The 26,759-nt window shown below is 56.3% G+C and overlaps 1 protein-coding gene across 2 annotated transcripts; it reads left to right on the top strand.

The window, feature by feature from the left end:
* Positions 1 to 1,173: 1,173 nt before the first annotated feature.
* MYBPC3 (myosin binding protein C3) lies at positions 1,174 to 26,258 on the top strand. Of its 2 annotated transcripts, none has more exons than XM_074401414.1 (33): positions 1,174 to 1,283; positions 2,425 to 2,691; positions 3,348 to 3,461; positions 3,850 to 3,948; positions 4,037 to 4,185; positions 5,840 to 5,957; positions 6,449 to 6,497; positions 6,650 to 6,679; positions 6,852 to 6,905; positions 7,982 to 7,999; positions 8,267 to 8,430; positions 11,770 to 11,902; positions 12,111 to 12,352; positions 12,438 to 12,543; positions 12,640 to 12,806; positions 13,840 to 14,005; positions 14,748 to 14,854; positions 14,959 to 14,988; positions 18,059 to 18,198; positions 18,454 to 18,534; positions 19,153 to 19,312; positions 20,009 to 20,113; positions 20,203 to 20,391; positions 22,079 to 22,213; positions 22,553 to 22,720; positions 23,743 to 23,831; positions 23,948 to 24,143; positions 24,364 to 24,503; positions 24,713 to 24,872; positions 24,984 to 25,120; positions 25,422 to 25,608; positions 25,799 to 25,834; positions 25,955 to 26,258. In XM_074401414.1, exons 1-32 carry the CDS (start codon positions 1,259 to 1,261, stop codon positions 25,807 to 25,809), a joined length of 3,936 nt encoding a protein of 1,311 aa, XP_074257515.1. In that variant the 5' UTR covers positions 1,174 to 1,258; the 3' UTR covers positions 25,810 to 25,834; positions 25,955 to 26,258. The 2 variants fall into 2 exon arrangements, with proteins under 2 accessions (XP_074257515.1, XP_074257514.1); XM_074401413.1 differs by having other exon boundaries at positions 7,979 to 7,999.
* Positions 26,259 to 26,759: the final 501 nt, after the last annotated feature.

Below are 26,759 nucleotides of genomic sequence, written 5' to 3'. Positions count from 1 at the left end.
GATCTGCCTGCCTCGGCCTCCCAGTGTGCTGGGATTACAAACGTGAACCATTTCGCCCAGCCCATTTTTATTTTATTATTATTTTTTTGAGACACCATTACTCTGTAGCCCAGGCTGCAGTGCAGTGGTATGATTTTGGCTCACTGCAGCCTCGAACTTCCTGGACTCAAGCCATCCTCTCACCTCAGCCTCCCGCATAGCTGGTACTACAGGTGCACACCACCACACCTGGCTAATTTCTGTGTGTGTATTTATTTTATTTTTAATTCAATTTAATTTTTTGAGATGGAGTCTCGCTCTATTGCCCAGGCTAGAGTGCAGTGGCATGATCTTGGCTCACTGCAACTTCTGCCTCCCGGGTTCAAGGGATTCTCCTGCCTCAGCCTCCTGAGTAGCTGGGATTACAGGTACACGCCACCATGCCTGGCTAATTTTTGTATTTTTAGTAGAGACGGGGGTTTCACCATGTTGACCAGGCTGGTCTTGAACTCCTGACCTCGTGATCCGCCCAATCTGCAGAGTGCTGAGATTACAGGCATGGGCCACTGCGCCCGGCCTTTATTTTTTTTAGTAGAGATGGGGTTCTGCCATGTTGCCCAGGCTGATCTCAAAAACTCTTGGCCTCAATCCGCTTGCCTGGCTTCCAAAAGTGCTGGAATTGCAGGCATGAGCCACCCTACCCAGCCTAGCATTTTAAAAATGATAAACCCACTTCATATGTTGACAATCCTGTGCAGTGGGTGCTGCTGTCACTTGCCCTGCTTTACAGATGAGGAAACCAGGTGCTTTGAGTTGGAAGAGATGGCAGTGCCAGGCCTCAGGGGCAGCCCGGATCCAGGGTCTGTGGATGTGGCCACTGCCTTAACCGCCAGCAAGGATGCTGCTGACCCGTCAGCCTCAGGGTTATGGGCCGAGCATGCTCCCACCGTACAATCTGCTGTGAGCGGGACACACACAGGGCTTGGGGTACCCCCGAGGCTTGTCAAGGGTTGGGGAGGCAGAAGCCCTTCTACTGTGTTTCGGGGATGGGGGTGGGAAGGGACAGGAGCCAGCCAGGGACAGTGTGGCTCTACCTTCTCCCCGGAGAGACCTCAGCTCTCTGGAATTCATCTATATTTAGCAGGTGGCTGGACAAGAGGCAGATAAGCAGCGCCTGGGGAGGGGGAGGTCCCCATATATAGTGGGAAGGACAGGACCCCACTCAGTCCCTCTTAGGGTGGCCTGTGCCTGCTTGGTGCCTGGTGTGACGTCTCTCAGGATGCCTGAGCCGGGGAAGAAGCCAGGTAGCTCCGGGCCTGGGGTTGGGTCTAAGTGTGGGAGCAGGGGGTGTCTACAACTGGGGAGCAGGGCAAGGAGGGAGTTCTTGAGGGGGCTGAAGAGGACATGGCCACTGAGCCCCAGGATGGGACAGCCAGTCCTCCTGGGTCCTTTTTTGATTCTCAGTTTCTTTCTCCCTTCCCTCTGATAAGAGGTGAAGGTAAACCCAGGGTCAGGGACGCAGAGCGGGGTCAACCAAGACAGAAAGCACCAAGACAGGAAGCACCCGGGGTCAACCCATTCTCGGAACGCAGAGGGACCCCATCCCTGCCCCATTTCCTTCGCCGTCCACCGCAGGGATCCCCGCAGACAGAGCCCACATTTATGCGGAGCGGAGCCAGGCTCACGCCATACCCTCAGACGAGTCTCCACCCACTCTGGGTCTTAGTCTCCCAACCTGGGGACTGGGGTGGGTGGTGGTGGTGGGTTGGTTCCTCCTGGCTGTGACATTATCTGCTTCATAAGCCTGTATGGTGTGGTCCCCATGTTGGGGGTGACACAGTCTCTCTTCTCTGAAAGAGGACAGTCAGGAGCCCCTGAACTCAGGCTAAGGGCAGGGAAAATCACAGCCTAGGGTCCTGGGCCTGGGCCGTGCCCTTACCAAGGTCGTCCAGGTCAGAGATCCCGGTCCCCATTCCCAACGCCCTCCCAGGCCAGCTTTATCTCAGTTGCTGATCCTCAGCCTGAGGTCCCTGGAGGACAAATTTGGACACATTCCAAAAAGGCAGAGTTCCCTGCCTCCTGCCAAGGGCCCCATACGGTGGGGGAGGGGAGCTGGGCTCCTCACGGGTGTCTCCAAGCTGGGAGAGTGGCATATCCAGGGGACACACACAGCACAAAAGTCTTGTGTGGAGGTCAGGACCACCGCCTTGGCTCTCCTGACGACAGGCTGTGTGATTCTGGAGGAGGCACTTAGCTTCTCTGAGCCTCAGTGTAGTCCTCTGAGAAATGAACAGAGGAACCACACCTACCTCATAATAACATGATAGGAGTATTACACGAGGGGATCCAGAGAAACTGCTTATCACAGTATTTACTAAGCAGGGCTGCAGGGGTGGGGTGCACGCCCCAGCCAGGGGCCGCTGTAGCCTCCATCTGGCCCTTCAGTCTCAGCTTTCAGCAAGAAGCCACGGTCAGCGGAAGTGGCAGCAGGCAGCCCTGCCGTGTTTGAGGCCGAGACAGAGCGGGCAGGAGTGAAGGTGCGCTGGCAGCACGGAGGCAGTGACATCGGCGCCAGCGACAAGTACATCCTGGCTGCAGAGGGCACGCGACACACACTGACAGTGCGGGAGGTGGGCCCTGCTGACCAAGGGGCCTATGCAGTCATTGCTGGCTCCTCCAAGGTCAAGTTCGAACTCAAGGTCATAGAGGCAGGTAGGATCCTGGTCAGCCTTTCCTGAGGTTCAGGCTTCTGCGGGGAGGGGCAGCGAGGCGCTTCTCCATCCATCCAGGGAACAGGAGGTGCTTCCACAATTTCTTGCCTTTGCTGTGGCTGTGCCCCCACCCCCCACCCCCGCCCCAGGAACGCCCTTTGCCCCTTTTCTGCACATGACCTCTCTTAAGTATTCCCATGTGCCGCCCTGGCCTGTCCTAGCCATGCGGGAGGTGGGAGAGGTGAACAAGACTCAACCCCACCCGCCCCCCTGCAGACCTCCCTGGGGAGATGACCAGGCACAGATGACACCTTGTGTACCGGCAGGGAAGCCCCGGGAGGTGTGGGTGACGAGGCACGCAGCCCAGTCTGAGGAGCTGCTCCAAGGCTAGGGCAGAGCAGGGATGGAGCCGGAGCTGTTAGGGGCAGGTGCAGCGGATGTGGGGACTGATGGCCGGGGACAGGGAGGAGAATGTGAGGCAGGCTGGCTCTCCAGCTCAGTATGCGCTGCAGGGGCCTGGGCGGTGGGCGGGGGGGGGACAGACAGGGCAGACTTTCCTCGTTCACAGCAGGCTCAGGGGTCCAATGCTCAGGAGAGAGAGGGTAGAGGGGTCTCTGGTTAGTGGCTGCACCACAACTCCCATCCGATCCCCTCCAGAGAAGGCAGAGCCCGTGCTGTGCCCTGCCCCTGCCCCTGCTGAGGGCACTCAAGCCCCTGGAGAAGCCCCGGCCCCAGCCGCTGAGCTGGAAGAAAGTGTTCCAAGTCCCGAAGGTGAGAGGGGCTGGGCAGGGAGGGGCAGGATCCATGGGTAGGGGGTGTCTGGGGCAGGTCTCAAAAGCCTTTGCTTCACCAGGCAAGGTGGCTCAGGCCTATAATCCCAGTACTTTGGAGGCCGAGGTGGGTGGATCACTTGAGGTCAGGAGTTTGAGACCAGCCTGGCCAACATGGTGAAACCCCATCTCTACTAAAAAATACAAAAAATTAGCTGGGCATGGTGGCATGTGCCTGTAATCACAGCTCCTCGGGAGGCTGAGGCAGGAGAATCGCTTGAACCTGGGAGGTGGAGGTTGAAGTGAGCTGAGACTGAGCCATTGCACTCCAGCTTGGGGGATAGAGTGAGATTCCGTCTCAAGAAAAAAAAAAAAGCCTTTGCTCGCAGGGTCAAGCTCAGCAGCTCCCAGTGGCCCCACCCCTGAAGCTCCCGATGACCCCATTGGCCTTTTCGTGATGCGGCCACAGGATGGCGAGGTGACTGTGGGTGAGTGTGAGCTGCTGTGCCCAGCAGGGGGTGGGAAGGGGGGCAGCAGGACACTCCCCAAGCCAGGCCTGTCACCCTGCCCTCGCAGGTGGCAGCATCACCTTCTCAGCCCGCGTGGCCGGGGCCAGCCTGCTGAAGCCTCCCGTGGTCAAGTGGTTCAAGGGCAAGTGGGTGGACCTGAGCAGCAAGGTGGGCCAGCACCTGCAGTTGCATGACAGCTACGACCGCGCCAGCAAGGTGGGTCCACCAGCGTCATGGGGACATGAAAAGAGGGGACATGGAGAGCTCTGGAAGGCAGAAGGCACACAGAGGGCACCGTGAGACCTGAGGCACACACGAGCTGCAAGCCAGGGACATGGGAACCGGGGAGGCAGGTTGAGGGGCCAGGGGCCCACAGGGAGATCCTGGAGACCTGGAGGCCACGGAGCATGATGAGGCTTACAGGAGCGCTGTGGGGGACATGGGAGACTTGGAGGACGTGACTCTCTCAAGGGGGCACCTGATAAGGCTCAGGGTCCTCTAGGAGAGCTCAGGAAGCCTGGAGGACACCGTGAAGTCTGGGGGCAACAGCTAGTGGGTTGTAAAGCCCCTGGATGGGTGAGTATCAGGGCTCAAGGGACTCTCAGGGATTGACCACAATAATTCCTCATTATCCAGATGAGGAAACCAGAGCTTGAGAGGTTAAGTAGCTGTGCCAGTGTACCTTAGACACAGGTCTAGAATCTTAAGCCTTGTTTTCTGTGTTATTTCATTTTTTTCCACCCTGCCCACCAGAACCTTAAGACTTAAGTCTAACCCTTGCGTGTTCACTCCAAACCTCTGCTTTTCCTAACCTTCCACAGTCCTGGGCCGGGAGAGGGGGCTGCTAGCAGGAGAGGAGGCCTCTAGCAGGAGAGGGCCAACATGTTCAGCTGTGCGGGCTGTGTACTGCGCAAAAGCACTATGTTTTACCACATGTGCCAGCAGATGGCAGTCATGGGTTTTGAGATGGTCCCCTTTCTCTTAACTAAACCCTGAGGGTGAGAAGGTTGATGGGCATTTGTCACTCCCAGCCTCCTTTTTTTTTTTTTTTTTTTTTTGAGACGGAGTTTCACTCTTGTTACCCAGGCTGGAGTGCAATGGCGCGATCTCGGCTCACCGCAACCTCCGCCTCCAGGGTTCAGGCAATTCTCCTGCCTCAGCCTCCCGAGTAGCTGGGATTACAGGCACGTGCCACTATGCCCAGCTAATTTTTTGTATTTTTGGTAGAGACAGGGTTTCACCATGTTGACCAGGATGGTCTCGATCTCTCGACGTTGTGATCCACCCGCCTCAGCCTCCCAAAGTGCTGGGATTACAGGCTTGAGCCACCGCGCCCGGCTCAGCCTCCTTTTTTTAAAAAAAAAAAAAATTTATTTGAGACAGGGTCTCCCTCTGTTGCTCAGGCTGGAGTGCAGTGGCTCGATCTCGGCTCACTGCAACCTCTACCTCCGGGGTTCAAACAATTCTGCTGCCTCAGCCTCCCGAGGAGCTGGGACTACAGGCATGTACCACCATGCCCGGTTAATTTTTGTATTTTTAGTAGAGATGGGGTTTCACCGTGTTGGCCAGGATGGGCTTGATTGCTTGACTTTGTGATCTGCCCGCCTTGGCCTCCCAAAGTGCTGGGATTACAGGTGTGAGCCACTGCGCCCAGCCATTTTTGTTATTTTTAGTAGAGATGGAGTTTTACCACGTTGGCCAGACTGGTCTGGAACTCCTGGTCTTATGTGATCCACCCTCTCAGCCTCCCAAAATGCTGGATTACAGGGATGATCCACCACACTGGCCACTCCCAGTCTTCTTTAAGGGTGAGGAACTTTGTCTCCCGGCCCCTGGTGTCCCCTAACGCCCCCTCCCTCCATACACACAGGTCTATCTGTTTGAGCTGCACATCACCGACGCCCAACCTGCCTCCGCTGGCGGCTACCGCTGTGAGGTGTCCACCAAGGACAAATTCGACTGCTCCAATTTCAACCTCACTGTCCACGGTGAGGGGACCTGGTCTGTCCTGGGCTCGGGCTCCCTGTGCACCTGCCTCCCTTTCCCAACACTAAGAAGGATGTCTCCTCCTGGCCAGACACGAGTGCTGGCCACGTGCCCGTGCTGCGGTGTGAGAGAAATCCCCAGGCTTGCAGGGGTGGGGTGGTTGCTTAGAGCTGACTCCAGGTCTCATCTGGGTGGGACTCTGTTTTATCATCTTGGTGTCACAGCTGCTGGCCCAGGGTCTGGCATCTGAATGTTTGGTCTATGGGTGAAGGTGAGTTGAGAGATGGGTGGGAATTGGGGACAATAAATAGTCCCACCTCCCTGGTACCTCAACCCTGGGGAAGCCTGGGAAGGTGAGATCCTGGGTCAGATGCCCAGCCTCATAGGGTCATGAATGGGCAAGTCTGTGAAGATTCAGAGACCCCCAGGGCAGGGCTTCTCAAATGGCCCCTTCTGAAGCCCCTTCCCCCATCTTTCCACCCTTTGAACCCAGAGGCCATGGGCCCCGGAGACCTGGACCTCCTATCAGCCTTCCGCCGCACGTGAGTGGCCATCCTAGGACCTGGGGCAGGCCAGTGCTGGATCTGAGGCCCTTCAGGGTCTGGACTTGGGGTCAGGGCAGAGCTGAAGTCGAGGGGTTGGGGGGAGAGCAAGCTTCCCGGGCAGGTGAAGATACTGAGTCTAACCCCCACAGGAGCCTGGCTGGAGGTGGCCGGCGGATCAGGTACTCGTGCCCCAAGCCCTACCTGCACCATCCACAGATCCCTGGGGGTCTGAGATGGGTAGGAGCCCAGTCTGGCCAGCATCCCTTCCTCCCTCCCCACCCTGCTCCCTGTCCCCGCTCCTAAGCCCTTCCAGTCCCTCACTGCAGCCTTACCAGGGGTCCCTCTCCATAGTGACAGCCACGAGGACGCTGGGATTCTGGACTTCAGCTCACTGCTGAAAAAGAGGTGCGTCCTGGGTGGCAGTTCCGGGGCGGGTGATGAGGCCTGGCTCCAAATCCCAGCGCTGTGGCTTGCCAGCTGTGTGACCTGAGCACATCAGGCACCTCTCTGAGCTGGTGTGTCTGTCGAGTGACGATCCTGGTGTGGGAAGAAGTTAAAGGGCTCTGCAGGTGTTATGTCTCATCAACAGTCATTCTCAGTGTCCCCCATGGCCACTCTACACTTGAGGCTGCAAAAGCTCCCTCAGTAAACTCTGGGGACCCAGAAGCAATGGAGAGAGGGTCCCCAAAGCTGCAGGAATTATCTACCAGGCCGGCCCAACTGACTGCCTTCTCTCTGTCCTCTCTCTCCCTCTCCTCCGGCCCCTCCCTTATGGCTGATGCTGCTGTGGCCCAGAGAGTAAGAAATGGGGTCTGGGTGTTTGGGGTGGCAGGGCACTGGTGGGCCGGGAGGATCCCGTCCCCTCCCTCAGGGGCTGTGGTGAGAGGCTCGGAGCAGGGTGCGGCTCTCCACAGACCGGGGTGCGTCTCTGTGCCTTGGGCTTCTCCTGCCACCCCCTATCTGTCAGAGCTTAGGAGGGATACGCAGTGGCTCACTCCTGTAATCCCAGAACTTTGGAAGGCTGAGGCGGGTGGATCACCTGAGGTCAGGAGTTCAAGACCAGCCTGGCCAACATGGTGAAACCCTGTCTCTACTAAAAATACAAAACAACCAGGTACAGCGGCCGATGCCTGTAATCCCAGCTACTGGGGAGGTTGAGGCAGGAGAATAGCTTGAACCAGGGAGGCGGAGGTTGCAGTGAGCCAAGATCATGCCATTGCACTCCAGCCTGGGCGACAAAGACCTTGTCTTGAAAGAAAGAAAAGAAAGAGAGAGAGAAAGAAAGAGGAAAGGAAAAGAAAAAGCAATGCACACAGGCGGTCCTGCCAGAGTCTCTGGAGCAGCATGGGTGCCCTGCAATGCAGGGAGTGGAAGCTCAGAGAATCGGGAGGAGGTGAAGGCCGTGGGTGCGGTCCGGGACTTTGAGGGAAGGCACCTGCACCTCTCATGTGTTTCTGCCCTTTCTCCCTGCCCTGGAGCAGCAGTTTCAGGGCCTCGAGGTGAGTGTCCAGTCATAGCCCAGCACCCGCATCGCCCCTACTTCTGCCAGGAACCCCTCCATATCCCCAGCCCCCTTTACACTCCCTTGGCCCCCAGACCTGACCTGGGACTCAGACCAACTCCAGCTGCCCCACCAGAAGGGAAGGGGCAGAGGGGCAGGGGTAGCTACAGCTCCTTATTCCTGGGCCCAGGAAGCCCTGCCCGGGGAAGTGGGGTTGAGGGGCTGCAGACTTGCCCCTGGCCACAGCCTGGACTGCGGGACACAGGGACTCAAAGCTAGAGGCACCAGCAGAGGAGGACGTGTGGGAGATCCTGCGGCAGGCACCCCCATCCGAGTATGAGCGCATCGCCTTCCAGTACGGCGTCACTGACCTGCGTGGCATGCTGAAGAGGCTCAAGGGCATGAGGCGAGATGAAAAGAAGAGCACAGGTTAGCCCTTCCCCACACGGGAGAAGAGAGAGCACAGGCTAGCCCTTCCCCCTATGGGAGAGGAGACAGCACAGGTTAGCCCTTCCCCACAGGGGAGAGGAGGGGGCACAGGCTAGCCCTTTCCCCTACGGGAGAGGAGAGAGCACAGGTTAGCCCTTCCCCACATGGGAGAAGAGAGAGCACAGGTTAGCCCTTCCCCTTCCCCACAGGGGAGAGGAGAGGGCACAGGTTAGCCCTTCCCCTGATGGGAGAGGAGAGGGCACAGGCTAGCCCTTCCCCTGATGGGAGAGGAGAGGGCACAGGCTAGCCCCCCACCTCCTCCACATGCATGGAAAGAGCAGAGTCCAGCTTAGCACAGAGACAGGAAAGAAGGGCTCAGGTTAACCCCTCCTTGTGTAGAAAAACCCAGGAATGCCCAGGTTAGCGCCTTTCCACACAGAAGAGAAGGGCAAAGGTTAGGGCAGGACAGCCACAAGGAAAAGGACAGAGCTCAGGTTAACCCTCCTCACCAAGGAAAAATCAGGCTACCCTTTCTTTCTCTACCTTCCTTCTGAAAAGCAATGAAGCCCAGTTAACTGTCTCTACACCCCAAAGAAAAGGGAAGAGGCCCGGTAAGCTGGGAGAGTCACACACAGGCCGAGAGAAGAGCCTGGTTAATCTCCCTCCCAGGCAAACAAAGCAGGAGGGCTTGGTTTAGCGCCCTTCACCCCCAGGCAGGTGGAAGGAGGAGGGCCCAGGCTAGCCCTTCCCCACCAAGGTACTGACCAGGGCAGGTGTGAGCCAGGAAATCAAGGGCCTCAGATGCCTGCTCCCTGCCATATCTGAGTCTAGATGGTGCCTGGCACATAACTCCAGCACTCTATAAAAGTCAACCGAGGCCAGGCGCGGTGGCTCAAGCCTGTAATCCCAGCACTTTGGGAGGCCGAGGCGGGTGGATCACGAGGTCGAAAGATCGAGACCATCCTGGTCAACGTGGTGAAACCCCGTCTCTACTAAAAATACAAAAAAAAAAAAATTAGCTGGGCATGGTGGCGCGTGCCTGTAGTCCCAGCTACTCAGGAGGCTGAGGCAGGAGAATTGCCTGAACCCAGGAGGCGGAGGTTGCGGTGAGCCGAGATCGCGCCATTGCACTCCAGCCTGGGTAACAAGAGCGACACTCTGTCTCAAAAAAAAAAAAAAAAAAAAAAAAAGTCAACCGAGGCCGGGCGCGGTGGCTCAAGCCTGTAATCCCAGCACTTTGGGAGGCTGAGGCGGGTGGATCACGAGGTCGAGAGATCGAGACCATCCTGGTCAACATAGTGAAACTCCGTCTCTACTAAAAATACAAAAAACTAGCTGGGCGTGGTGGCGTGTGCCTGTAATCCCAGCTACTCAGGAGGCTGAGGCAGGAGAATTGCCTGAGCCCAGGAGGCGGAGGTTGCGGTGAGCCGAGATCGCGCCATTGCACTCCAGCCTGGGTAACAAGAGCGAAACTCCGTCTCAAAAAAAAAAAAAAAAAAAAAAGAGATTGAGACCATCCTGGTCAACATGGTGAAACCCCGTCTCTACTAAAAATACAAAAAATCAGCTGGGCATGGTGATGCGTACCTGTAATCCCAGCTACTCAGGAACGCTGAGGCAGGAGAACTGCCTGAACCCAGGAGGCGGAGGTTGCAGTGAGCCAAGACTGCGCCATTGCACTCCAGCCTGGGTAACAAGAGTGAAACTCTGTCTCAAAAAAAAAAAAAAAAAAAAGGCAACCGAGTAGACAGGTCAGCTTCTGTGCAGGGTATGCGAGATGAGCCCCTCCCAAAGCACACATACAAAACATACGAGCTCGAAGGGAAGGGGAAAGCTGCTTAGTCCCTCCCAGCTGATCTCCCCCAGGGCCCCTAGCCCTCTGCCCCGCCTGCCTCACCCCATAGCTAGGTGATCTCACCCTTACCTGCGCTGTGGCCCTATTTAAGTCAGGGATCCCCTGGCTGCCACCAGTGTGCCTCTGGGTTAACCTCTGAACTGCTGAACCCAGAGGGCACCAAGCAAAGGCCTGCAGGTGCCTGGGGAGGAGCAGATGGAGGCTGGCAAGGCAGACAGGGACCTCCAAGGGCAGGGGTATCTTCCAGGAATACCAATAATAGTAAAAAGAGTGAATTTCCTTGAACCCGAGAGGTGGAGGTTGCGGTGAGCTGAGATCATGCCATTGCAATACAGCCTGGGTAACAAGAGCGAGACTCCATCTCAAAAAAAAAAAAAGAGCTAATTTCTTCCTAAGCTAGGCACTAGGTGCTTTGCATAATTGTTTCATTTAATTCTCAGAACACTGCGATGGAGAGACTGTGACCATTTCCAGGCTGCTAAGGAGGAAATCGAGGCACAGAGAGATTAGTTAGGGAAATAGCTCAGGTCACAGAGCACCTGGCATAGATCTCTGCCCCTCCACAGCTGACTCCAGGCCCAGCCAGAGCATTTGAGGACTCAGGGGCCTTCTCTGCTGGGTGGATGGAGCCCCCACCTCCTCCCTGGGCTCAGCAGCAGCAACGCGGGCTTTTACAAACACTGCTGCAAGAGGAGGCATTGTCGCAGGGCAGGGTTGGGCTCGAAACCCAGCTCTGCCACACGCCTTCGGGGCTGCTGGCGTTAGGCTGGCTGCCTCTCTGAGCCCTGTTTCCCCCACCGAAGCAGCCAGGGGACCATGGCACTGGCCCTGGGGGCTGAGATGGGAGTGAGAGCATCGGGCACAGAGGGCTGCTAGGTGGGAACGTCTGGCAGGAGAACGAAAGTCAGGGGTTGCTGAGAGAAGAGAAGGCACATCTGCCCCAGCCCCAGTCCTCCGTCTGTTCTGGAAGCCCCTAACCCAATCCCTGAGCTGAGCAGGTGGAGAAGACCCCAAGGAAGACAGAAGGAGAAGGTCAGATAAACAGAGACAAGGAGATGGACAGACACACAGACACAGATAAAGAAATAGACGCCACGCCTGTAACCCCAGCACGATTGCCTGGCCAACATGGTGAAACCCTGTGTCTACTAAAAATGCAAACATTACCCGGGCAATGGTGGCGGGCACCTGTAATCCTAGCTACTCCGGAGGCTGAGGCAGGAGAATCACTTAAACCCAGGAGGTGGAGGTTGCACTGAGCCGAGATCATGCCACTGCACTCCAGCCTGGGCAACAGAGCAAGACTGTCTCAAAAAAACAAACAAAAATTAAAACAACAAAAAGAAAGAGAGACAGAGAGAGACAGGTGGAGGCACAGTGGGGGATTGGGTGAGGACCTGAGCCCCAGCCCCAGCCACGGTAGCCCAGCCTGGGGGAGCAGGGTGTGGGCAGTGGTGTGGCCGAGGCTGAGGGATGGTGCTCAGCCTTTCAGAAGAAGCTGGAGCCGGCCTACCAGGTCAGCAAAGGCCACAAGATCCGGCTGACTGTGGAGCTGGCCGACCCCGACGCTGAGGTCAAGTGGCTCAAGAACGGTCAGGAGATCCAGATGAGTGGCAGGTGTGGCCCGGGGTTGGGGGGGGCCTAGGGTGGAGGTGGGGATCCCCACGACCTCACCTCCTGCCCATCTCCACACGCGTGTCTGTGACTCTCCGTGGCTCTCAGCGCATCCCTCTGGGTCTGATTTCTTGTCCGCTTGCTCTCTCCTTTTGTCTCGGGCTCACTTCCTCCTGTTGGGAATGCTCCAATGACCCCTTCTGTTCCACAGCAAGTACGTTTCCCTCTGGATGGCTTGGGGTGGGAGGCACAGGGGTTACCATGGGGTGCCCTGGGCCCAGAGGTGCGTCCCTGGCTCTCCTGCCACTTCCCTGCGGCCCCGACCCAGGTACATCTTCGAGTCCATCGGTGCCAAGCGCACCCTGACCATCAGCCAGTGCTCACTGGCAGACGACGCAGCCTACCAGTGCGTGGTGGGTGGGGAGAAGTGCAGCACAGAGCTCTTTGTCAAAGGTGGGCCTGGGACCTGGGGACGTGGGGACCTGGGGAGGAGACGGCCTCAGGGGAGCCAACCCTCACACTCACCCTGCCTGGACAGAGCCCCCCGTACTCATCACGCGCCCCTTGGAGGACCAGCTGGTGATGGTGGGGCAGAGGGTGGAGTTTGAGTGTGAAGTTTCGGAGGAGGGGGCGCAGGTCAAATGGTGAGTGCCAGAGACACGGGGCAAGCGGCAGGGCTGGGTGTCAGGGATATCTGCCCAGAAGAGGCCACAGAACTTCCCACTCGCCCACCTGGTCAGGCTGAAGGATGGGGTGGAGCTGACCCGGGAGGAGACCTTCAAATACCGGTTCAAGAAGGATGGGCGGAGACACCACCTGATCATCAATGAGGCCACGCTGGAGGATGCAGGGCACTACGCGCTGCGCACCAGCGGGGGCCAGGCACTGGCTGAGCTCATCGTGCAGGGTGAGCCTGGCTGGGGTCACTGGGGAGAGGCTTCAGGCTTGGGACCCTCAGCCCCCACCCCACCCCACCCAGCCATGCAGGGGGAGAGCAGGCAAACCCAGGCTCAAGGCTTCTACAACTTTAGGCTGTCAATAGCCGAAACCTCACCCTTCTCATCTCTAAAATGACGATGCTGCTGGGTGAGGTGGCTCACGCCTGTAATCCCAGCACTTTGGGAGGCCAAGGTAGGCAGATCACGAGGTCAAGAGATCGAGACCATCCTGGCCAACACGATGAAACTTCGTCTCTACTAAAAATACAAAAAAAAGGTTGGGCGCGGTGGCTCATGCCTGTAATCACAGCACTTTGGGAGGCTGAGGCGGGTGGATCACAAGGTCAAGAGATCGAGACCATCCTGGCCAACATGGTGAAACCCCGTCTCTACTAAAAAATACAAAAATTAGCTGGGCGTGGTGGTACACACCTGTAGTCCCAGCTACTCAGGAGGTTGAGGCAGCAGAATTGCTTGAACCCAGGAGGCGGAGATTGCAGTAAGCTGAGATTGCACCACTGCACTCCAGCCTGGCTCCTGGCAACAGAGCAAGACTCTGTCTCAAAAAAAAAAAAAAAAAAAAAAAATTTAGCTGGGCAAGAAGGTGTGTGCCTGTAGTCCCAGCTACTTGGGAGGCTGAGACAGGAGAATTCCTTGAACCCAGGAGGCAGAGATTGTAGTGAGCCGAGATTGCACCATTGCACTCCAGCCCGGGTAACAGAGCAAGACTCTGTCTCTAAAAAAAAAAAAAAAAAAAAAAGACGATGCTGAGGTGACCGCTCCAGAGGGTACGAGAGGGTCAGATGGGCCTGGTGAGTCAGGTGGACCTGGTGAGCATCACCACCCCTCGAACACCTGAGGTTCCTTGTGTGCACTGCACCATCATAGGCAAACATGGCACACACGTGTTTTCACATGCCTGCACGCACCCAGACATGTGCGCACCAGCGCCTGAGAGCCCACATACCCTCCTGAGCTCAATAGTTCTGCCCCGCTCTGCAGAGAAGAAGCTGGAGGTGTACCAGAGCATCGCAGACCTGACGGTGGGCGCCAAGGATCAGGCCGTGTTCAAGTGCGAGGTCTCAGATGAGAACGTGCGGGGTGTGTGGCTGAAGAATGGGAAGGAGCTGGTGCCCAACAGCCGCATAAAGGTGTCCCATATTGGGCGGTAAGTGTGCAGGGCAGGCAGATGGGACAGGCAGAGACTGAGATGGAGACAGAGAGAGACGGGGAGAAACAGACAGAGAGAAAGAGAGAGACAGGAGGACAGAGAGGCAGAAGCACAGAGACAGGACAGAGACTGAGACAGAGATCCACAGAGAGGGAGAAACAGACACGAAAAGACAGAGACACAGACAGAAATAGCTCTATGGAGACAGAAAGCTACGGACAGGGAGGGACAGGCCACACACAGAGGAGAGTTCATCAGAGACAGAGAACAGAGGGACAGAGACAAAGAGGTGGCAGGGAGACACACAGACTGGGTCAGGAGCTCCCCAGCGCCCTCCGGCAACTTGTGACAAGGGCAGGGCGGGAGGCCACCAAGGAGGCCGGCTCTGGCCAGAGTCCCTCGCTGTCTCTCCCGCCCTCTTGTTCATCCCCAGAGCAACTGGGCTGGCCGTGCTGGGCCTGAGTTCACAGAGATTAATGAGACCTAGGCCCTGCCCAGTCTCCAAGGGGCCAGCCAAGGGGATGCTTTGATGTAGAAATCATTTCTACACTGCCTACCTCTGAAAGCACATGAAAGAGCTGGAAAATTTGATAGCATAGAAAAAAAACAACATTTTAAAAAATCAGAATACCAACAAGCCAGGACGAGGTGAGGGCCTCCTGGGACCCTGGCTGGGGGGTCTGTCAAGGCCAGGGGTTTGTGACTGAGTGGGGTCCCCCGAGCCATGGCTCCCCCGCAGGGTCCACAAACTGACCATTGACGACGTCACACCTGCTGACGAGGCTGACTACAGCTTTGTGCCCGAGGGCTTCGCCTGCAACCTGTCGGCCAAGCTCCACTTCATGGGTGAGGCTGCTCCGGCTTAGGGTGGGTGGGGGCAGTGGGCCAGGAGCCCCTGTCACTGGGTTCTGCCTTCGTCCCTGTGCCACTTGCTCTTCTTTCTCTTGCAGAGGTCAAGATTGACTTCGTACCCAGGCAGGGTGAGTCTCGGGGCTCCTGAGTCTTGGTTCTGCCCATTTTCCTGCAACCCACCCACCCAGGTCTCCCCTCTACTCACAGAGGGAAGAGCAAGCATCAGGGGGGCCCAGTGCCAGCTTTGCCACTCATGACCACGGGTCAGTTATAATCTCTGTGAGCCTCAGTTTCCTATTCTGTAAAATGGGAAGAGGAAACCTACCCCCATAGGGTAGTTATTCTTTCTAAAAGATTAGCTTTTTCTTATTGTTTGTTTTTTGAGGCAGAATCTCGCTCCGTCGCCCAGGCTGGAGTGGAGCAGTGTGGTCTCGACTCACTGCAACCTCTACCTCCCAGGTTCAAGAGATTCTCCTGCCTTAGCCTCCTGAGGAGCTGGGGACTGCAGGCGCCTGCCACCATACCTGGCTAATTTTGTATTTTTAGTAGAGATGGGGTTTCACTATGTTGGCCAGGCTGGTCTTGAACTCCTGACCTCAGGTGATCCGCCTGCCTCAGCCTCCCGAAGTGCTGGGATTATAGGCACGAGTCACCATGCCTGGCCACATCTTTTCTTCTTGTTTAATTTTATTATTGTTATTGTTTTTAGAGACAGGATCTCACTCTGTTGCCCAGCCTGGAGTGCAGTGGTGTGACCAAAACTCACTGTAGCCTCAAACTCCTGGGCTCAAGGGATCCTCCCACATCAGCTTCCAAGTAGCTAGGATTACAGATGTACAGCACCACATCTAGATAATTTTTAAAGATTTTGTAGAGACAAGGGTCTTGCTATGTTGCCCAGGCTGGTCTCGAATTCCTGGCCTCAAGTGATCCTCCTCCCTCAGCTTCCCAAGGAGCTGGAATTATAGGCACAAGCCACTGTGCCCAGCCCTTTTCTTCTTTTGGAAGTATCTCTTCTGCTTTTATTTTATTTTTATTAATTTATTTTTTGAGACAGTCTCACTCTGTCACCTAGGCTGGAGTATAATGGTACGAACTCAGCTCACTATAGCCTCTGCTTCCAGGCTCAAGCAATCCTCCCACCTCAGTAGTAGCTGGAACTACAGGCACACGCCACTGTGCTGGCGAATTTTCATATTTCTTGGTAGATACAAGGTTTCTTTGCCATGTTGCCTAGACTGGTCTCAAATCCCTGAGCTTGAGTGATCCACCTGCCTTGGTCTCCCAAAGTGCTGAGATTACAGGCATGAGCCACCACGCTTGGACCTCTCCTTCTCCTGGTTTTAAATTAAGCTTTAGTCAGCCCAAGGGCGGTGGCTCATGTCTGTAATCCCAGCACTTTCGGAGGCCGAGGCGGGTGGATTACCTGAAGTCGGTAGTTTCAGACCAGCCTGGCCAACATGGCAAACCCCGTCTACTAAAAATACAAAAATTAGCCAGGTGTGGTGGTGCGTGCCTGTACTCCCAGCTACTTGGGAGACTGAGGCAGGAGAATCGCTCTAACCTGGGAGGTGGAGGTTGCAGTGAGTGGAGATTGCTCTTAAAAAAAAAAAAAAGCTTAATTTTATTTTATTTATTTATTTATTTATTTATTTATTTATTTATTTATTTGAGATTAAGTCTCGTTCTGTTGCCCAGGCTGGAGTGCAGTGGCGCGATCTCGGCTCACTGAAACCTCCACATCCCAGGTTCGAGCAATTCTCCTGCCTCAGCCTCCCGAGTTGCTGGGACTACAAGCGTGTGCCACCACACCAAGCTAATTTTTGTATTTTTAGCAGAGATGGGGTTTTGCCATCTTGGCCAGAATGGTCTCCATGTCTGGACCTCATGATCTGCCTACCTCGGCCTCCCAAAGTGCTGGGATTATAGGCATAAGCCACCTCGCCCGGCCCAAGGTTAAGCTATAATCAGACATTCTACAAGTTTAACTTTAGGAGAATAATCTAGACTGTGGCATACTCTGCGTGTTTTCTAAATTGGTTTCATTGAACATTGTTAACCCATGTGCAAAGAGTTCTCTGATGAAATCAGTTTGGGAAGCAGTGAACACCTGCCTCACCTCTTGTTGATTCAGGTGTTAAAGGCTCTGAAACATCCTGCGGTAAAGAAACTTGCCTTTGTTTAACTTCGTTTAACCAAGGGTGGATTCCTGATTTATTTGACCAGGGAACCTTTTAGATATGTGTGTGTGTGTGTGTGTGTGTGTGTGTGTGTGTCTGTGTGTGTGTGTGTGTGTGTGTGTGTGTGTGTGTAGACTGGTGTTCCCCCAGTTTTCAAAATGCTATGCTAAGTGATCTTACCTGAATATTACAAGCCTCCCAGACAATGTCCTGGGGTGATGGGAATGTTCTAGATCTTGGTTGGTTTAATGGTTACATGCCTACAGTCAGATCTGTGCATTTTATCACGCATAAACTATACCTCAATACAAATTTTTTTCTTTCTTTTTTTTTTTTTGAGACGGAGTTTCACTCTTGTTACCCAGGCTGGAGTGCAATGGCGCAATCTCGGCTCACCGCAACCTCCGCCTCCTGGGTTCAGGCAATTCTCCTGCCTCAGCCTCCTGAGTAGCTGGGATTACAGGCATGCGCCACCATGCCCAGCTAATTTTTTTGTATTTTTAGTAGAGACGGGGTTTCACCATGTTGACCAGGATGGTCTCGATCTCTTGACCTCGTGATCCACCCGCCTCGGTCTCTCAAAGTGCTGGGATTACAGGCTTGAGCCACCACGCCCAGCCTCAATACAAATTTTTAAAAACCAACAAGCGGGCCAGGCATGGTGGCTCATGCCTGTAATCCCAGCACTTTGGGAGGCCCAGGCGTTCGAGACCAGCATGACCAACATGGAGAAACTCCATGTCTACTAAAAATACAAAAGTTAGCTCGGTGTGGTGGCGCACGCCTGTGATTCCAGCTACTCGGGAGGCTGAGGCAGGAGAATCGCTTGAACCTGGGAGGTGGAGGTTTCGGTGAGACAAGATTGTGCCATTGCACTCCAGCCTGGGTGACAAGAGTGAAACTGTCTCAAAAAAAAAAACCCAAAAACTGGGACACAGGCTCCTTACTGGCCCCTCCCCAGTGACCTGTGCCCCTCCTGGGCCTCCCGCTCCTCTGAACTGCATTGCCTCTTCTGCAGAACCGCCCAAGATTCACCTGGACTGCCCGGGCCGCGTACCAGACACCATCGTGGTTGTAGCTGGAAATAAGCTACGTCTGGATGTCCCTATCTCTGGGGACCCTGCCCCCACTGTGATCTGGCAGAAGGCCATCACACAGGTACTGTGGGTCCCTCCTCAGTCTCCCCATCTGTAAGATGGGTGTGCAGAACCAGCCAAGTGCTAGGGCCTGCTGCACACCCCACCCACATGTGCTCGCCCTGCTGCTGGCTACCCCCTGGGAGAGCAGAGGCTCACTGGCCAGGGCGCAGGTGCGGTGGGCAGCGTGGGTCAGGGGGTGGAAGAAGAGGCAGAGGGGCACTTCCAGGCTGAGTCAGCTCCTCTGCCCCCTACTTCCCTCCTGCCCTGTTCCCAGGGGAATAAGGCCTCAGCGAGGCCAGCCTCAGATGCCCCCGAGGACACAGCTGACAGTGACGAGTGGGTGTTTGACAAGAAGGTGAGTGAGGCTGAAGTCAGGATGGGCTCTGTTATCTCAACCACTTTCTACCTACGTGGTGTCCAGCCCTTGGCGAGGTCTCCATGGAGGTGCCACACTTGACCAGGTGTGTCACCGCCCCCGACAGGGTCCCTGTGGGGCCCTCACACCTGAGGCAGGGTCTCTATGGAGTGTGCTGATGATCCTCACAAGGGCGTCGACACCCTCTCTTTGCCAGGAAGCCCTCATGACTGGGCTGCTTCCTGGCTCCCCTCATCCTGAGCTGACCTTGACCCTGACCTTGACCTTGTGCTTCCTCTCAACTAGGGAGTCGTTTTCGAGGCACTTTTCTACCAGTGCAGCTGCCAGGGTCTAGCTCCTGCCGGGCACTCTTGGTTCTTCTGAAGGGTGGGGTCTCAGAGGACAGGTGGCTGCCCCAGGTCCTGTGACAAAGCTGTAAGAGCCCAAGCCCCTGCCCTCGGTTGGTGCCACACAGAGGATTTTGAACTAGATGCTGACAGTGCAGTCTTCCCTCAGGCTGTGTTCCCCCCATGGACCCCAGGTCGTCTGGCTGTTACGGAGGCTGCAGGGGCCTCTGGGGTCTGACTTGGATCTCACCCCAACTCCCCGTCCCCCTAGCTGCTGTGTGAGACCGAGGGCCGGGTCCGTGTGGAGACCACCAAGGACCGCAGCATCTTCACGGTCGAGGGGGCAGAGAAGGAAGATGAGGGCATCTACACGGTCACGGTGAAGAACCCTGTGGGCGAGGACCAGGTCAACCTCACAGTCAAGGTCATCGGTGAGGCCCGCCAGGGTCCAAGCTGGAGAACACAGAGGGGCAGCCCCAAGGAAGACCCATCTGTTCACTCATTTAGCCGCTTGGCAAACATCACGGGCACGCTCCCTGAGCTGAGCGGCAATGGGGCAGGTTTTTCTGCCCACGAGGAGCCCGACTCTGGGGGAGATGGAGACAGATGCATCCAGCAGATTTCCCGTGACACTGCTGTACATGAGCTGTGTCCAAAGTGGTGTGGGAGCACTGGGCAGAGAGCCATCGCTGCGCCTGGGGGGTGAGGCCTTTAGGAGGCTGAGAAGATGGTGAGGAAAGGCATCCCAGGCAGCAGAGGAGACTGTACAAAAGGGTGGAGAAAGGAAAGGAAGGGCCTTTTGGATGTGGAGAATGAATGAAATGACAGGGGAGGACTGGGTGGGGTTGGGAGGATCAGAGCCAGGACAGGGGTGAATCTGGGCACGGAGGAGCCTTAGAGGGTTGATGGCAGGCTGGCCACATGATCAGAAATGCATCCTGTTGAGACCCAGCCTGGACAACACAGTGAGACTCCATATCACTTCAAAAAAAAAAAAAAAAAAAAGAAGGAAATAAATGCATTCTAGAAAGATCTCTTGGGATCTGAGGGTGGTGGGGGCAGCTTGTGTTGGTTAGTTGGAGTGGGAAACGGATAAACAACGTTACTCAAGGCCCCACCCCCTCCAGACGTGCCAGACGCCCCTGCGGCCCCCAAGATCAGCAACGTGGGCGAGGACTCCTGCATGGTGCAGTGGGAGCCACCTGCCTACGACGGCGGGCAGCCTGTCCTGGGTGAGTGCGAGGGCACCGGACGGAGCCAAGGGAAGGCACTGTGGGGGTACCTGGGTCCCAGACCAGAGCTGCCATCTCCACCGAGCCAGGCTACATCCTGGAGCGCAAGAAGAAGAAGAGCTACCGGTGGATGCGGCTGAACTTCGACCTGATTCGGGAGCTGAGCCATGAGGCGCGGCGCATGATCGAGGGTGTGGTGTACGAGATGCGCGTCTACGCAGTCAATGCCATCGGCATGTCCAGGCCCAGCCCTGCCTCCCAGCCCTTCATGCCCATCGGTGAGCCTGCCTGGCCTGCTCCTGCCCCTGCCCCACCCCCAGTCAACAGCCCCCAGTAATAGCAGCTGCTCTGCAGGCAGCCACACTAGACACTTATATCCATGGTCTCCTTTCATCCTCCACTGGGGATATTCAGCCACATTTTACAGATGAGGAAACAGGCTCCGAGCAGTTAAATGACCTGCTTGAGATCTCCCAGCTGGCTGGGGTAGGGCTGACTCTCACACTATGCCGACCCCTAGTTCACTTTTCAAGCCTCACTTTCCATGTCTACAAAATGGGAATAATGTCACTGCCTGCCTCAGAGAGCTGTTAGGATGATATGGGAGGACCAGGCAGGGTGTCTGGCATCCAGTAGGTGCTCAATACATGTTCATTGTCCCCTGTTCCCCACCCGCTTCAACCCAGGGTTTGTCATCTATGGAATGGGGCAAGGACTGTGGTTAGTGGAGGGCTCTGCGGGGGTCTGTCTGTGGAAAGAGTCCTGGGCCAAGACTCAGAGATGGCAGAGGCAGCTCCATGGTCCCCGGGAGGCCAGCTGGAGTCATCCCTCCCCTCCCTGAAGCCTGTGTCCTCATGTGTATAATGGGGTCTGAGTGGGCAGAACAGGAGCTGAGGGCGTGGCAGGGCTCCGGAGGACACCTGTCCCCACCAGGGTGGGTGAGTCTGGGGGCAGCCATCTGTGTCAGGGGCAGGCCCAGGGACCCCTGGGCCCAGAGAAGGGGGCACAGCTTGGGAAGATGGCAAGAAGTGGGGCCTGTGGGAAGAAGGGTCCAGGCCTCTCTTTTTAGGGACTGACTTCTGGAGTTCAGCTCTTGGTCAGCTCACCTAATCATATGGTCCCAGGAAATGCCCATGTTTTCCTGTAGTTTTATTCTCTTTTTTCCCTCTTTTTTTTTTTTTTTTTTGAGACGGAGTTTCGCTCTTGTTACCCAGGCTGGAGTGCAATGGCGCGATCTCGGCTCACCGCAACCTCCGCCTCCTGGGTTCAAGCAATTCTCCTGCCTCAGCCTCCTGACTAGCTGGGATTACAGGCAAGCGCCACCATGCCCAGCTAATTTTTTGTATTTTTACTAGAGACTGGGTTTCACCATGTTGACCAGGATGGTCTCGATCTCTTGACCTCGTGATCCACATGCCTCGGCCTCCCAAAGTGCTGGGATTACAGGCTTGAGCCACCGCGCCCAGCCTTTTTTTTTTTTTTTTTTTTTGAGATGGAGCCTCACTTTGTCACCCCGGCTAGCGTGCAATCCTGGCTCAATTTCACCTCCCTGGAAATTCCACCTCCTGGGTTCAAGTGATTCTCCCACCTCAGCCTCCGGAGTAGATGGAATTAAGGCATCCACCATCGTGCCCAGCTAATTTTTGTATTTTTGTGGAGATGGGGTTTCACCATGCTGGCCAGGCTGGTCTCAAACTCCTGCCCTCTGACGATCCGCCCACCTTGGCCTCCCAGAGTGCTGGGATTACAGGTGTGAGCCACCGCGCCTGGCCGCTGTTGCTGTTTGTTTTCAAAACAATCTACAGACATGTCTTGTAACAGAGCCAAAATATTCCTTAAAGTACCTGAAAGCCAGCGGAATGAGAAGTCCCCTCCATGTGACCAGTGGGCAGCTCAGGGTCTAGGCTGTGGACCTCTAGCCTCCCCAGGCTTGCTCAGACCTCTCCCTGACCTCTCCTTTGCCAGGTCCCCCCAGCGAACCCACCCACCTGGCAGTAGAGGACGTCTCGGACACCACAGTCTCCCTCAAGTGGCGGCCCCCGGAGCGCGTGGGAGCAGGAGGCCTGGACGGCTACAGCGTGGAGTACTGCCTGGAGGGCTGTGAGTGTCCCCCCACCAGCCCTCCTCCTTAAAGGAAGAATCCACTCACCTTGCCATTGAGCAGATCCACGCGTAGGACAAGTTTTTTGGCCTACTTTTGCCAAACATTGAGGACATCCAGAGAAATACCTGTCCTGTTTTCAGAAGCAAAAAAGCTTGCCTAGTGAAAAACAAATACAGAGTAAAGCTGACTGTAGCACTTCGAGCAGCGCGCAATCAGCAACTACATTTAGAAAACGTATTTCAATCCCGGAGATTCGTATCAGAGGAGTGGGCAGCGCGGATGCGGTGTCCATGCTGACACAGCCTGTGGCCTTGCCTGCCCCTCCCCACCCCCAGGCTCAGAGTGGGTGGCTGCCCTGCAGGGGCTGACGGAGCGTACGTCCATGCTGGTGAAGGACCTGCCCACAGGGGCCCGGCTGCTCTTCCGAGTGCGGGCACACAATATGGCGGGGTCTGGAGCCCCTGTTACCACGACGGAGCCGGTGACAGTGCAGGAGATCCTGCGTGAGTGCCCTTTCGTGCAGTCGTAAGACCTGCCACTGACACCCCAAGCCCTTGGTGTCCAGTGGAGGTGGGGACAGGCAGGGAGGCCCCACCAGAATGTTGGGCAGGGACAGGAGGGGTTGGAGCCATCGTCCATGCACTAGGCTCAGGAAGAAAGTACAGAGAGGGTGGCTGGGCATACTGGCTCACGCCTGTAATCCCAGCACTTTGGGAGGCCAAGGTGGGCGGATCACTTGAGGTCAGGTGTTCGAGACGAGACTGCCTAACATGGCGGAACACCCAGCACCAGCTGGGTAAGGTGGTGCATGCCTGCAATCCCAGCTACTTGGGAGGCTGAGGCAGGAGAATCACTTGGACCAGGTGTCGGAGGTTACAGTGAGCCGAGATCACACCACTGCACTCCAGCCTGGACGACAGAGTGAAACTCCGTCTCAAAAAAATCCCCAAAAAACAAAAAAAGGTGCAGAGAGGGCTTTCTTGGCCTATGTCAGGCCTCTAGTTCTGGAACAGGGAAAATAAAGGCCACAGTACCCAAGCTCTCTTCTAGGAGTCTCAGCTCCAAGAGGTTAAGTATTGTCTGTCTTGTGAGACTGGTCCCTCTGTGGTCCACTTCCCATTCCTCTGTTCCTTGTCCCAATAAAGGGTCCATCTTTTGTGAAGATTGGTTCTCAAAGCTGGAATGAGGCCGCAAACTAGGGTGGAAACAGCACAGGGCAGAGGATGTAAAAGCCCAGGTTTACGCCTTGGCCTGTGACTTACTAGCTGTGTGACTTCAGTCAAGTTGCTTACCCTCTCTGATCCCTGCCTCTTGAAGCAATGTGGTGAGGCTCAGGGGGAAGCCAGCTGGGCCTGGGCAGGCTGGAGTTGCTGTGTCCTCAGGAGCTAAAGGAGGCACAGGGCCCAGCAGGCAGCTTTTTTTCTTAGCTGCAGCCCTCTGGGCTTTGTCTCAAGGGAGGATGGAGCCATGGAGCCCCTCAGGGCTGCGGCGGGCCCTCACTTGGCTCCCTACTCTGCACCCACAGAACGGCCACGGCTCCAGCTACCCAGGCACCTGCGCCAGACTGTTCAGAAGAAGGTCGGGGAGGCTGTGAACCTCCTCATCCCTTTTCAGGTGGGACCGACCCCCTTCCCTGTCCCCCAGGGGAGAGGCTACGGTGTGCCGTTCCCAGCCAGCGGACTGATGGCTCAGGGCTGGCCCGATCAGGTTTAAGCTTTTCCTCCCCTCAGGGCAAGCCCCGGCCTCAGGTGACCTGGACCAAAGAGGGGCAGTCCCTGGCAGGCGAGGAGGTGAGTGTCCGCAACAGCCCCACGGACACCATCCTGTTCATCCGGGCTGCTCGCCGCGTGCATTCAGGCACTTACCAGGTGACAGTACGCATCGAGAACATGGAGGACAAGGCCACGCTGGTGCTGCAGGTCGTCGGTGCGTGCCAGGGCCTCCCTGAGCCCCTCGTTTCCCATCCCTGAGCCGGGCTGCCGGGGTCAAGGGCCGAGCCAGGCGACCCAACCCACAGCTCACATTTTCCAGTCCAGTGCCCAGGAGGCCCGGGCCTGGCTGGCAGGGGTAGGGGGTCCCTGGAACCCAGCGTCACCCTGCTTGCTGTCAGGAGGTATGGTGACCCGACTGGGTCTATCTCTCGCAGACAAGCCAAGTCCTCCCCAGGACCTCCGGGTCACTGAGGCCTGGGGTCTTAATGTGGCTCTGGAGTGGAAGCCACCCCAGGATGATGGCAACACGGAGCTCTGGGGCTACACGGTGCAGAAAGCCGACAAGAAGACCATGGTGAGCCTGGGGTCCCCATGTGCACCCTGCCTAGGCCTGGCAGACCCAGGCCCCAGCTACCCTTCGCTGTCCTCACCATGGACTTCTCACCCTCCCTTACTGCCCTGAGTCCCTCCACGGTAGGGGTGGAGATGCCAGGGGCACCCAGGAGAGGCTCTCGGTGTCAGGGAGGGCCTGGCTGAGATGCCTCCCCTCCTTCCCTGCCCCAGGAGTGGTTCACGGTCTTGGAGCATTACCGCCGCACCCACTGTGTGGTGCCAGAGCTCATCATCGGCAATGGCTACTACTTCCGCGTCTTTAGCCAGAATATGGTTGGTTCCAGTGACAGAGCGGCCACCACCAAGGAGCCTGTCTTTATCCCCAGACCAGGTGCGGTCTCCTCATTCCCTGCACCAGGGGCTGGGGCAGGGAGGCTGTGGGGACAGGGAGGGGGGCCTAGCTTGGTGTAGCCGTCTCGGTACCAAGTCCTATTACCAACAGGCATCACCTATGAGCCACCCAACTACAAGGCCCTGGACTTCTCCGAGGCCCCAAGCTTCACGCAGCCCCTGGTGAACCGCTCGGTCATTGCGGGCTACACCACTATGCTCTGCTGCGCTGTCCGGGGTAGCCCCAAGGTAGGGAACTTCAGGCTCTGCTCCAGGCTGGCTCACAGGCCTCAATGTCGAGCAGTTCTCTCCCCAGCTGGTCTCCCTTGCCTTCTCTCCACCTTGGGGTGTATGGGCCGGCCTCCTCATGAGCAGGGCCATGGTACTCACTGTGGGTTCTGTGTTCATTTCCAGCCTTGGGCAGGGTCAGGGACTCCAGGGGGAAACTCTCAAGTAGGGGCCCAGGGAAACACAAAGGCGTGCCCCAGGTCCCTGCCAGGTCCCCTCTCGGCCCGGATGGCTTCCCTCCCTCTCTTTACCTTATTTGCAGCCCAAGATTTCCTGGTTCAAGAATGGCCTGGACCTGGGAGAAGATGCCCGCTTCCGCATGTTCAGCAAGCAGGGAGTGCTGACCCTGGAGATTAGAAAGCCCTGCCCCTTTGATGGAGGCATCTATGTCTGCAGGGCTGCCAACTTACAGGGCGAGGCACAGTGTGAGTGCCGCCTGGAGGTGCGAGGTGAGGAGCCCCCGGGGCCGGGGCTGGGAGGTGGGAAGAGCGGGGCAGCGGCAGGGACCCTGGCTTTTGCTTTGTTGTCTTGGGCCAAGCAGCTGCTCTGGCTGCACAGGCACGGACCCTGTCACGTCCAGAGGGGTACTAGCTTCCAGAAGGCTAGGACACAATGACATAGCCTCCTTCTCTTCTGCAGTGCCTCAGTGACCAGGCTGGCTCCGGGGATGGCCAGGTACGTAGTCCAGACCACCTGACACCCAGCAGCTGAGCCCTGGCCCTTGGTCCCGAGGCAGCCATCAGGAAATGGGAGGCTGTAGGGAACTCCGTTCACTCAAGAGAACCTGTGTCCTAGGTACAACTGATGCCAGCCCCATGCCAGGAGCCTGGAGGGAAGTTGGGGAAACCCCTCTCTGCTGTTGGATGCGTATGTGACAAGTGTGTCTCCTGGGCTGCAGTGGGGGATCAGCAGGCCAGTTATGTTGGGTGGGCCCGGGTAGGTGTTGCAGACTGGTCCACAGGGCTCCTGACGGAAGCTCCTGGATCTCTGGAGTGAAATGGGGGTGGCCTCAAGAAACGGTGTCTGGGGACATATCTTTCTGGCCTGCCATGTCTTCCCAATGTATACCGGGCAATAAAAGATTAGTGGTCACAGAGAACTCACTCTTCTTACTCAATTTCAGTGTGCCCATTTTCATAAAAATACACAGGGCTGGCCAGGCACGGTGGCTCACACCTGTAATCCCAGAACTTTGGGAGGCTGAGGTGGGCAGATCACCTGAGGTCAGGAGTTCAAGACCAGCCTGGTCAACATGGTGGAACCCCATCTCCACTAAAAATGCAAAAGTTAGCCAGTCATCGTGGTGCACGCCTGTAATCCCAGCTACGCAGGAGGCTGAGGCAGAATTTCTTGAACCTGGGTGGCAGAGGTTGCAGTGGGCCGAGATCGTGCCACTACACTCCAGCCTGGGTGACAGAGACCCTGTCTTAAAAAGAAGAAGGAAAAAAAAAAAAAAAAAAAAAAAAAAAAAGCATGGGGACACTGATCTTCACAGCAAAGTGAGGGCAGATACTGTTTTTATTTTCTTCTGGATGATTAAATTAGGCCCAGAGTGGAATCTGAGTTCATAAAACATTAGCACTAGAAGGAACCTGCCTCC

This window comes from Saimiri boliviensis, chromosome 6 (assembly GCF_048565385.1).
Source record: "Saimiri boliviensis isolate mSaiBol1 chromosome 6, mSaiBol1.pri, whole genome shotgun sequence".
NCBI classification, from domain to species: domain Eukaryota; kingdom Metazoa; phylum Chordata; class Mammalia; order Primates; family Cebidae; genus Saimiri; species Saimiri boliviensis.
Note: the sequence above shows the minus strand (reverse complement) of the source record. Positions and strands in the feature narration are given on the sequence as shown.

Excerpts from the sequence above, each read along its gene's own strand:
- MYBPC3 (XM_074401413.1), top strand. The coding sequence starts at position 1,259 with ATGCCTGAGCCGGGGAAGAAGCCAG. Across the intron at positions 8,431-11,769 it reads AGATGAAAAGAAGAGCACAG|CCTTTCAGAAGAAGCTGGAG; the intron begins GTTAGCCCTTCC and ends GATGGTGCTCAG. Across the intron at positions 14,855-14,958 it reads GGCCAAGCTCCACTTCATGG|AGGTCAAGATTGACTTCGTA; the intron begins GTGAGGCTGCTC and ends TTTCTCTTGCAG.